Source organism: Xyrauchen texanus, chromosome 39 (assembly GCF_025860055.1).
Source record: "Xyrauchen texanus isolate HMW12.3.18 chromosome 39, RBS_HiC_50CHRs, whole genome shotgun sequence".
NCBI classification, from domain to species: domain Eukaryota; kingdom Metazoa; phylum Chordata; class Actinopteri; order Cypriniformes; family Catostomidae; genus Xyrauchen; species Xyrauchen texanus.
Genome location: NC_068314.1, coordinates 32,164,468 through 32,176,918, shown reverse-complemented (window position 1 = coordinate 32,176,918; position 12,451 = coordinate 32,164,468). Strand labels below are relative to the sequence as shown.

General features: G+C 37.8%; 1 protein-coding gene across 2 annotated transcripts in view; it reads left to right on the top strand.

Moving 5' to 3' along the window:
• The window catches only part of LOC127632608 (IQ motif and SEC7 domain-containing protein 1-like), a 243,058-nt gene that overhangs the window by 61,644 nt on the left and 168,963 nt on the right, over nt 1–12,451 (top strand). For both annotated transcript variants that reach the window (XM_052111294.1, XM_052111299.1), the window contains exon 2: nt 11,741–11,776. In XM_052111294.1, coding sequence (XP_051967254.1) covers nt 11,741–11,776 — 36 coding nt within the window. The remainder of the gene's footprint in view (nt 1–11,740; nt 11,777–12,451) is intronic.

The following is a 12,451-nucleotide window of genomic DNA, read 5'->3' as shown; positions in this document are numbered from 1 at the left end:
AGTTGTTTGAAAGTTCTGCTGCTGAAAATTGGTCTGTGCTTACTGAAATTCGAAGTACTGCCCCCGGTGGCTGAAGCTGGAACTGCAAATGAACTTATTTGAAATTAAAGTGTGAGCTCCAGTTTCCAGGTGAAATGCCCACAGAGGGGGTGACAAAGGCAAGTTGTAGAGTTGTTTTTAGTTGTAATTGATTAAATATAGTCAAATGAAATGCATATTTTATTAATTCTACACCCAAACCTTGACCCTAAACCAATCCATCACTGGAGAATTGTGCTTACCTTGGACCCTTTTCACACTTTCGGGTTTTGGAACGTGGAAGTAAATGATTGAGTGGTAAACTTTGATAGCATTGGAAGGGAATGAATGGGAGACCATGCTAAATATCATGTTACATTTATATAGCACTTTTCTGACACTACACACAAAGCACTTTACATCGTGACCAGGGAACTCTCCTCACCCATTACTCCAACATCAAAGGCTAATATAATACAAAGTATAATGTTATACATTTACACTATGAAAAATTAAAGACAGGAAACATGTCATCACAGTCCATTGTTAGTGTGAATATGATCACTTCATGGTTTCCAGGGGGGCAGAACCCATGGCTCTGAGGATGCTCACACAACCCGCTAGCAGTAGCACTGCAGGAAATAGTAAAAACATTTAAAATGATTGAAAAATATCTGATGGGAGAGACCGCTTGTCAGAAACTCTGTTGATTGGAACATTCGGTAGCAACATGTCAACTTCCCTTGTGATCACGTTGGTTGTTCCAAACCTGTATAACTTTCTGGCGATGTTAGGCTGAATGTTAATGACTGACAGCCTGAGTGACCATTTACCCTCATTGTATGGGAAAAAGAACATTGGCAACAGTCTTCAAATATTTCCTCTTGTGTTTCATTGAAGAAAGAAAGTCATACAAGTTTGTAACAACATATGGGTGAGAAAATGACAATTCTTGTATGAACTATCCCCTTAAGCTTGGTTTCAAATGAAGTGTCGTACACTGAGGATTTTGTCGCTGGCTGTACACCAAGACCTTCAGACTGTGCTATCTTTGTGTCCTTCATCATGTGGTCTGTTACTCAGGAGTCACTGGAGACCACAAAATGATTGCGATGCAGCATTTTTCTCAAACATCTGCTCCACGGCCACTGCTGTGAGGAGGCAGTGCCACGGCTTTGAAGTGCTGGAGCTGTGATGTTAGATTTGTGCTTGTCTCACACTTTGTGAGAGATTAAAAACTCTCCCACTTAAAAAGCCCCAGAACGCGGAACTTTTTTCTTCTCTTTTTTTGAACTGTCTGGTTAAGAACTGATCTGACTTTCCTCACATTCTTTTGATGATCACTTGCGTATTCTGGCTTATCAGAGTGTTGTACCTGTTCCATGACTTGTAATATTAAGATGGGATTTCATTTGCACTGAAGGTGTTGCTTATTAATTTTGTGTTTGGAGGTGGTAGACAGAATTAACTAAAAACAGTGTGTGCATTGCAACGTAGAGCTGCAGGTCTTCAGGTCTATCGGGCTTGATGTCTTGAATAGGCAGAACTTCCTGATGTTAAAGGAATATTCTGGGTTCAATACAAGTTAAGCTCAATCGACAGCATTTGTGGCATAATGTTAATTAAAAAGAGAAAAGAAGAAGAAAAATCGAGGTTTCAGTGAGGTACTTACAATCGAAGTCAATGGGGCCAATTCTTTTGAGTATTTAAAGGCAGACATGTGAAGCTTGTAATTTATTAAAAGCACTTTAATAATTCTGTTAAATATTGTGTATTATTTGATCTCTACAACATTTTAAATCATCATTTTTACAGTCAATTAGTGTTTACTAAGGCATTACATGCACATTGTTTACATCTTATGGCTGTAATTTTTAAATATATGTATTTTAAACATTTACGAATTGGTCCCATTCACTTCCATTGTAAGTGAATACCTTTTCTAGAATAATAATAAGTACGTTTTCTAAGAAAAGGAGAGACAATTCAAAATTAATTTTTGTGGTAATCAATATATGCCACAAATGCTGTTGATTGAGCTGAACTTGTGTTGAACCCAGAATATTCCTTTGAGGAATATACTCTATTCTCAATTAGTCATTATTCATTTATTCCATGGGTGAATGATTTTGATTATAGGATGGTTATAAAAGGAGATAAAAAAGTAGTATTTATCTGGTCATGTGATCCAACATGGTGGCCACCATTTGGCAGGTCCATGTTAATAAATTATACAACGTTTATTAAGCGTCTTCATCTTATGTGAGTGTACATGGTTTTAAACATAAGTACTATTCAGTTCTTTAGAGGGAAAACTTTTTAATAAGGGAAAAATGCTCAGGTTACATGTCAAAGTTTATGTTGTTAAGAATCCTTCCTGCATAATACCTCTGTTTCTATCTGTAGTTTATTTTAAGTCTGACCTGGTTTTAATTTTCCAGACACATTGGAGAATAACTTTAGGTGACATACCATGGCTAGTGGTTAACCAGAACTTAAGATCCATAATCAAACACATAGCAGAAATCGCATCTGCATAACTGCCTCTGAGAGCATAGAATGGAATGCTGCATTTCTTTTGTTGGCAAAATATGACCTTAGAAATGTATTTATTTGTTTTTGTAAAAAAAAAAAAAAATCCTATAAAAAGTATAGTCGTGTCTGCTTGCCAGTTTCAGCCTAAGGTTTCACGTTTCCTATTGTGACTTTCAGGTTATTGCAGTCATGTGCAATAACATGGTTTATGTTTTAAAGCAGGGATGTTGTTGTTTTTGTTGTTGTTATTGCTGCTGCTGCTGCTGCTGCTGTAGAGTGCAACAGGAGGGTTCCAGAAGTAAAAAAGTAATTTCTTCCATACAGAAAATTTGTTTGAATGATAATGTACAATCTACCATGCACTCTGACAATCAGTAATGAAATATGCTTTGGTTGAAGCCACGAGTCATTGTCATTTCGCAGCCTGATCTCAGTGAATTCGGAATCAGTAGATTGACCTTTCTTGACCTACACTCAGTCTGTGCTGACTAAAATTCAAAAAGCTGCTCACAGTGGCCAAAGCAGGAAGTGCTTTTGCGGATAAGGGCACGTGTGAACTAGTTTCCAGGATAAATGCCCACAAGGGTGCACCAAAAACGGTGTATGATGTAGTACGGTGAAAAGGAATGCATTCCCCAAACCTAAACCTAACCGTAAAATGTAAAGTTAGACAGAACCTCCATTTAACCTCCTAATCATACTCATCACTGATTATGCAAACAAGATTACTTCCTTGTTTCAACATGGGACAAGAACTCAGGTCTCCCATGCAGCTCATGCAACACACAACGCATCAGTTACGTGACTCGTGTCATAGGAGATGGTTAACACACCAATGTCAGGGTACTGGAATATTCAGAAAAAACATGCTGACTTCCTGTGTTATCATGTTGCATTTCAACTTCATTTAAATAAAAAAAATGTAATAGCCGAATTCCTGGTGAAGAACTACACTTCCCATCAGACCATGTTAGCGAAGCGGAGCGATGTGACACTCCGCTCAATAACCCGCACCACGCGTGTGTGTGTGCTCTGCTCAACTGCTCACTGTCCAAGCAGACCCTCCGCTCAAATAACGCTCACCCTCACCTGTAAAACAGCGATCGCTCAAATCCCGCTCCGATGTTAAATTTCTCTAAAATATACTTTGTTCCAAGCATATACACAAGGCGTAGCTACAGTGGCCCAAGCAAATGCCCCTTTGCCCATATGGGCTGAAATGCCCCTCTGGGTAAAATATAGACTATAGGATGACATTTATTAAATTATCAAATGATTAGTAATGTACACATCTGAAATTATGTGATTGTATTGTTGTGTTTTTGTATATAAAATCTCAGTTTATTTTGGACTGGTTTGCATCTGCTGTTAGATAATCGGGTCAACCAGACCTTCGTTACCATTTGTAATCAGTCAAATATTTCTCTGTTAGCACCTATGCCATTGAACATCTTCAAAATTTCAGTGCTAATTTACCTTTATTTACTTTAAACAAGTCATCAAACACTCCTCTACAAGTGATTTAAACATATGTGCATTGGCACGGAAATTTGCCCTTTTCAGGCTAAACTGGACACGGGTGATACAACTGACCAAGAAAACTACAATCTTTTCAACTTTAAAGTTTGTTCGAGTCCTTTATGGTAATAATGAAAACATGGACTGGGGAAAATATTGCAGGAAAAAGTGAAATTCATAATTGTTTTTCAGTTGCGTTGTCTCTGTATTTAATTTATAGGTTTCTGATTTAATGCTATCAGACTTTGGGTCTGTAAATTAAAATTAGCAATTTATCATCCTAATTTTGTGTTCAGTTTTAAAGGGTGTATTAAGTTATCCAGAAAAGAGCAGTGAATGTTTTTCTCTTTTTCAGTGTTGTTGCTTTATTAATATTCCCTGTAATTTTATGTGTATGAATCATATGCAATCTGAATGTATGAATCATATGCATGAATGCATAGAGAAACAGCAATGGCAGCAAGCGATGTCCAAGATGTTATCTGCAACCACTAATCTAGAATATTTTTTTTTTTTACATTTCACTTCTCGTTAAGGTGTGGATTTGGCTTTGGGAAACTGACCAGCAGTTATTTGCCACTTTATCCCAAAGCAGAAATCAAAAGCAACAGGCGGTCGATTAAGTGAAATAATTCTGCTATGAAATTCTCTATGTGAGAGCAGAAATCTTTACCAATCAAATGCTCAATTGCACAATGGAGGCATGAAAGCAGAATACTCCACCTGCAAATTAGGACAAACTGATCTTCAAGATCATACATGTTTATTGGTTTCGATGCAGGGATTTTTTTGTGTGTGTTTGCCGGGATTCAAGGAAAAATCCTTTGCCAATGTACAGTATTATTAAGCTTACATATTCAATTGAGGGTGCTCTAACGTTTGCAACCTGCAGAACCGGGTTTGCAACTAGCTGGTAGCTGCACTGACATGATGGCAAAACAACAAGATACATTACTTATCTGTTCATTTATTATCAAATAGTAGTGTAGCCTACTAGCTCACCTTTTGCTGCACTACCATGTTCGCGTACCGGTAGCACATCCTCTTGCTCTCTGGCAATGTGACACTTACGAATCCAAAAGGAATATTTGCTAATTCTCACGGTCTCTCCACACTCCCTTTCGATTTCCTCATTCTTAGCTTTGATTTATACTTGGCATTTATTTAGGTTATAAGGTTTGCAACTTTACTAAAACAATGTTAGAGCTCCATAACCTCAGCCTTATTGCTTATTTAGCAGATTTCCAAACCGGCATATCACAAAGCACATTCTGGGTTGAGCGAGCAGCACTGAGCGGCCTGAGCGAGCGGAGCAGAATCTTCAAAAAGGCGCTCTACGCTCAGGTGAAATTATCACCGCTCCACTCAACGCTCCACTCCGCTCACATGCTCTGCTCCCCATAATCCTGAAGAAATATCTACCAATCAGAGAATTCGCTGTTACCAATTGAAGTGCATCTGGTATGCCCGTCACTTCAGCAGTGTGGGAGACCCGGGTTCAGATGTGCTTGCATAATCAGTGACAAGCACGATTCAGAGGTTGTATTTTACCCTCTATTGTAACATTTTTACTCCACTGATGGAAGGGTTTAGGATTGGGGTTTGGGCTGGGGGTACAGTTTATAAAACATGCATTCATCTTCTCTGTAGTACTGCCTGTACAGCTAAAAACAACTCGCTTCAAAACTTGCTTTTGGCACTCCTCCGTGGACATACCATCTGGAAAATAGAGCTCACATTTGCCCAACAACACTTACCACTTTGGCCACTAGGGGCACTGTTTCGAATTTTGGGAAGCACAAACCGATTTTAGCTTAAGAAAAGTCAACCTACTGTTTCCGAATTCACTGTGAGATCAGTCTGGGGTGCAAACCTGCTGAATTGTCCTAACATACATTTAAGTTAATATTTCATTGTCACTGTTTAGATGTTAACTTATATGACAGCAAAAATGAAAATAATGTCATAATTTTCTCCCTCTTATGTTGTTCTAAACCCATATGACTTTCTTCTGTGGAACACAAAAGGAGATATAAACCAGAATATGTTCACTTTCATTGCATCTTTTTGCGTACAATGAAAGTGAATGGTGACTTAGGCTAACATTTTGTTTACACATTCAGAATCAACTATATTATTAGTAGGGGCAAATAAAGGTTTCTTGATATTGGCAGGGACATGTCAATATTGTCCACCAGCATATTTGCCCTTACAGTTAAGCAGTGTTCCCCACAGGATTTTGTGAGACTGTGGTGGGTGGAACGTGGACTCTTTAGGGGGGTCCGGGGGCATCCTCCCCTGTAAGAAAATGTTGTACATTTTAAAGTTAAATGCATCAATCTAGTGGACTTTGAGAGCAAAATTCAGTTCCATGAAGAACTTTGTGCACTTGCAAACAATGTTGTGCTCTAGTAATAATTTAATAATAAGCACATTGGTTTTATAAATATGAATGGTGATGACACAGTAAAAAATTCACACCCAAAAAGCATAAACAAGACGGAGTTTAACGCAGTTCACAAATCTACTAAATCTACTAGAGCATACATTTGAGCTAGGGCTCGACCTTAAGAATTGTCATGTGCTTGTCCTCCTGACAAGTAAATTGGTCATTCAATTGTCTGGAGATAAAAAAAAGGACATTTAAGTTACATGCTCAAGTAACATGTCAAAGTTTATGTTGAATATTCTTCTATAATTATGACCGATGCCCAAACTAATAGTGTACCTATGCAATCAACTCAATTCTCCGTGGCAGAAATGTAAACTGCACTGGTTAGGGGAGGAGGCTAGTGTCATATGGTAATTATTTTATGTTACGTATAATAGTCAAATAAAGAAATTCTCCATCGCCATCATTTACAGCAGGGGTGCTCACACTTCTAAGTTAACAGAAGTAGGCTATCAAGTATTCAAGGAAACATTCAGAATGAAATGCAACATAAAACTATTACTGGTCATCACTGTATGATTATAATACATTCATACTTATTAAAGCTACTAAAGTTACCGAGTCAAGAGCAGTGAGTGTTTTCTCATTTTCTTGATTATTATGATGACACACTAGACAGCATCAGGTCTATTAGCTTACATTTACACTTACAAGTCCGACATTTTAATACAAATCTGCTTTTTTTCTCCGCCTCTTATGTTCACTTTAGACATCATTTTCTGTGTTTACATAAATACCTCACCAAGAAGAGCATTTTGGCAGGTGCGCATTAGTGTGAGCATTTTCGGAACACACGCATAAGCCACCTGTCAATCAAACAGGGTGCAGCTATTACTAGATCACTTGTGAATTATAAAATGACATGCTCTTGATTACTTTCAACAGCAAAATAAGAATATTAACTTTCTAATAAGTGACACAGGCCTAGGCTATCACAAATATAGCTGGTTATTTCTTTTGTTATTGACGTTTTAATCAATATGCTTGTCTGGTCGGGCAAGTCAAATTCTCTTTCACTTGCTCCTTCAAAACTCCACTTGTCCTGGACAAGCGGACAAGTTATAATGTTGATCCCTGTGAGCCATCATAGAAATTAACTGGGAGTGAGAGATGCTTTGGCAAAGCAATGGCACAAAACTCAAAGTGAGAGATCTTTTATGCGATTATGAGCAATATACAAATATTTTCAGTTCATTTTCAAACTCTGGCAGGACGAATTCGACTGTGGTGGGCCAAGGTAATTAATAACACTGGGTCAAGTGGACGTATAGTACAGTACTGATATTGACAAAGTGATCACATCAACAGCTCTATGGTTTAAGGATATATTTATTGTGTGTGTGTGACCATTTTGTAAAGTGCTCTGACATCTGTCTCTGACCAAGGCCATATAGGCTGCTTCAGTTCAATGAGAACCATAGAGTCTCTAACAAAGCTTTGTCTCAAAGGTAAACTAATGAATTATTTAACAAAGGCTCTGAGGTACAGTCACAAGTGTGAATATTTCAGTTCTCCATCACATACAGAAGGCCCAGTTCCTGGGCTGTTTTCAGCTTACCTCTCTAACATGTATTATGCTATAAGCTAATTTAAAAAAACAATAGTCAATCTTGGCTGCTCTGTGGTCAATTCAGCATTCCAGCCATGCTAATATGCAGTATGTGGAATTTACAAGCTATATGTGTATTACGTTTTTTGTGTGTGTCCGGATCTGTTATGTTATTCACAAATACAACCCCAATTCCAAAACATTTGGGACAATATGAAAAATGCTAATAAAAACAAAAAGGAGTGATTTGTAAATTATATTCACCCTATGATATATTGAAAGCACCACAACTGCACATTATATGATGTTTTACTTTGTGAATTGTATTGCTTTTTTGAAAATGTCAATTTTGTCATTTCAAATCAGACGATTGAAACACACTCCAATAAAGTTGAGACAGTCAAGTTTTTACCACTGTGAAACATCACCATTTCTTCTAATGACACTTATTAAGCATTTGGGCAATGAAGAAACAAGTTTAGAAAGTGGAAATTTCCACCATTCATCCATTATGCAGGTCTTTAGCTCCACAATTGTACGGGGTCTTCGTTGCCGGATGGTGTGCTTAATAATGCACCACACATTCTCAATTAGAGACAGGTCAGGACTGCAGGCAGGCCATGCGCTTGTAATCTGGGCAGTGTGTGGTTTGAAGATGTCCTGCAGGAAAATGTAGGGACGTTCCAGAAAAAGACGTTGCTGGATGGCAGTATATGTTGATCCAAAATTTGCACATATCTTTCTGCATACATGGTGTTCTCACATATATGTAAGTTACCCATGCCATGGGCACTGACACAACCCTGGCACATACAGACACTAGCTTTTGGATCTGACACTAATAACTGCTTGGATGGTTCTTTTCCTCTTTGGCCCGGATAACACAATGGCTGTGTTTTTCAGAAACTTTTTGAAATGTGGACACTTCGGAAAAAAAACACAGTTCCACTGTTCTATCTAAAATGAGACCAAGCCCAGAGAAGTAGAGGTCTACACTGGTCTTAAAATGAATCCCAACCCTACCCGGCCTGAAGATTCCGTCGTAACAGTATTGAAAATAAACATATACAGTTTTAACAAGGCACAGCAGCCCCTTGGTACACTAGAGCAGAAGGGGAAAAAAGCAGTGCCTTACCGTTTATGCGCTGAAACCTCACTTGGTGCAGAACAATCTGGAATAATATGCAACAAAGCAACAGTATCCTATGTGCAGCCTGAACTTGTTTAGAATGTTGAATCTTCGTGACAACTGCGCTAAAAACAATCTAGATGCGGCGCAAAGAATGAAACAGAGAAATTTCAATCTGAATTTTTTTTTTAACTTGACATGGTGTTTAAAATATGCCGGTCCTGCGAGAGACACTGAAGAAAAGGCAAGATGTGGTGGAAATGTTAAAGACATTCATCCAGCATGTGTTTAAACAGAAAAAGGAAATGGGAATACAGAACAGACGCAAAAACAAGTTCGGAGTGTATGGCCCCTAACACGTCTGTTCGCTTGTGTCTGTGAGTGACAGCTCAAACAAGTTCAGTAAGCCGGTTTATTTTTCCGTTAATTACAAACTGACCCAAACCCAAAGTTCTACTTGAAAAACTGAGCCCGAGTTGGGTTGCAGACCTCTACAGAGAAGTTTGCAGCACTTCTGGGCAGTGTTGATGTATGGCTTCCGCTTTGCATAGTAAAGTCTTAACTTGCATCTATGGATGCAGCGGCGAGTGCTGTTGACTAACACACGTTTACTAAAGTAATCCCAAATCATTGTTCATGATATCCATTACAGATGAATGATGTTTTTTAAGACATTGATGTCTGAGGGTTCAGAGATCACGTGCATTTAGAAGTGGTTTTCGTCTTGCCCTTTACGCACAGAGATTAGACCAGATTCCTTGAATCATTTAACTATATTGTGTACTCTAGAGGGTGAAATGCCCAAAATCCTTCTGATTTGTCTTTTGGGAACATTGTTCTCAAAGTGTTGGATTATTTGTTGAAGCATATGTTGGCAAATTGACAAGTCTTGAACGATCTTTGCTCTTGAAGGACAAGGCTGTTTTTTGAGGCTCCTTATACAGTATACAGTACTATATGACACAATTACCACCAGTTTAACATCTCCTGTTTCACATTGTCTTGTTATTTCAAATTGTTATTAGATTTAAACTGGCCCTGTTTCAACTTTTTTTGGAGTGTGTTGCAATCATCTAATTTGAAACTACTGTACATTTAAAAAAAAAGTAATAAAAAAAAAATCACAAGGTAAAACATCATATAATGTGTGGTTGTGGTGCTTTCAATATAGAAAATGGTGAATATAATTTACAAATCACTCCTTTTTGTTTTTATTAGCATTTTTCATACTGTCCCAACTTTTTCGGAATTGGGGTTGTACATTAAAAATGCAATTCACACTAAATAATTACTTGAAAATACCTCTACTATAATGAACATGTTTTTAATCTTTTAATTCAGTGTCATTGTCTGGGGGTTCAATTAAAAAATGTCTATGTGATGTAACCGCCCGGAGACAAATAAATAAATAAATACATTATCATTAAAGGCTGAAATTCTTTAAAAAAGTTGGAATAAGTAGTTTTGAGTAATCTTTTGTTATTCCTTTAATATTATAAATATTTGAAAAGCTCTTGTCCACCAAATCAAAGTAAGGTGGTGTAGAATATTAGATATAAGAATCTAACATGCAGGAAGCATTCAAAAAGAGTTTAAAATGTGTGTAAAGTGCTATGCTAGAAAAAAAATGCTGGACATGTTTTTAAAAAATTTATGAAACCAACATAGACACAAATATATCTACTAACTTGATATGTATGTTTTAAACTAGGATGGATGTGTGTATGTATATATGTGTGTGTGTGTCAGAGAGAGAGAGAGAGAGAGACGGAGCGTGGGCTATCAACTTTTGCCACACTCAAGCAGAGATGCTGTCAGCTTTCTGAAGATCAGCTTTCTCAGTGGAAAAATAGTTTCCAAGTGGGGGTATTTCTCCCTATTTCGCTGTAGCCGGTGCGCAAGAGTCGATCACTATAGAAACCTCAGTGTCCTCCGCCATTTTAAACAGCACCCATTGTGTAATTAATCAGTCTGTTGTATCTCTCAGCTGTGATGAGCCATAATAATGAAGTTGTTAGTTTAAAGCTGCTTAAAGCGACATCCTATGTAGTGTAGTAAGTGTAGTAAGCGATCATGAAGAGCTGTTGTGTGTAAACTGCTGATGCTGATTCACTTCGCGTCACCTAACTGGCTCATTTTACACACAAAAATGATCTTCTGCCACCACCTGCTTGCTAACATATATCATGTAAAAAAAAAAAGACAAACCATAGCTCTTAACAGATCTGCACAGCTCTTATGCTTTAGTTTAGAACTGCACGAACACTAGCAGACTGATACACACACACAGTGAAGCGTCGGAGTGCTGATGGTGTCAGACCAAGGAACATCTCTCGTCCAATCAGATTCAAGGACCGAAACTAACTGTTGTATGTATGTATGTATGTATATGTATATATATATATATAGATATATACAGTAAACAATGATATTCAAGGCAGACATTATTTGCCTGTTGGTAGGTAAGGGTTTGTCTGGTGAAATTTTGAGAGGTCCAGAAGTAAATTTTAACTCCGTGTCTCTCTTTTGTCTCCCACAGGAAAGAAAGTGAAGGCTTGCGTGTCTCAAATGTCAGGTAGGTTAGGAGAGGACACTCTCCATGAGGATCTGTGACTGTCATCATGCATAACAGCTGTTGATATTTGGGAATCTGCATTTCCCATCGCCATATCAGGCATTCAGCAGCATTGTTTTGCTGACACATGTCATTTCCATGACTGACTCATGCATGTTTGTTGCATTTTCTGTTTCCGAGATTCATAGGGGACATAGATACTAAACTAAAGCTTTTGGGACTTTTTCACTTTTCTCTTTCGGGTGAAATATATCTCTTCAGTTTAAGTTCAATGGCATTGTGTAATCAGGGATATCCTTTTAAAGCTTTCACTTGTTTGTCCATTTTTGATTTTAACAAAAAAATCAATCTGATTGGCTGATGAATCTGACAATCTGACTTTAGATGCTCATTCATTTGCACTGTTGAGGGATTCTGTGGAAATTCTGAAGGCCTGAGGGGGTGGAGCTCAGACTCACATGCTGCTTTGGCTAACGAGCTCAGCTTCGGGCATGTGATTTGTGAAACAGTTGTCAAACTTTGCTTGTAAGCATCAAGGAATACATTCTGAAAACAAACTTTTCATTTTTCTCTATTTGTTTGTAGATTAATTAAGAGTGGGAAGCGGTTAAAAATACATATCAAAAAGGTGACTGAGAATGAAAGGATGAAAAATATGTATTTATTTGGCATGTT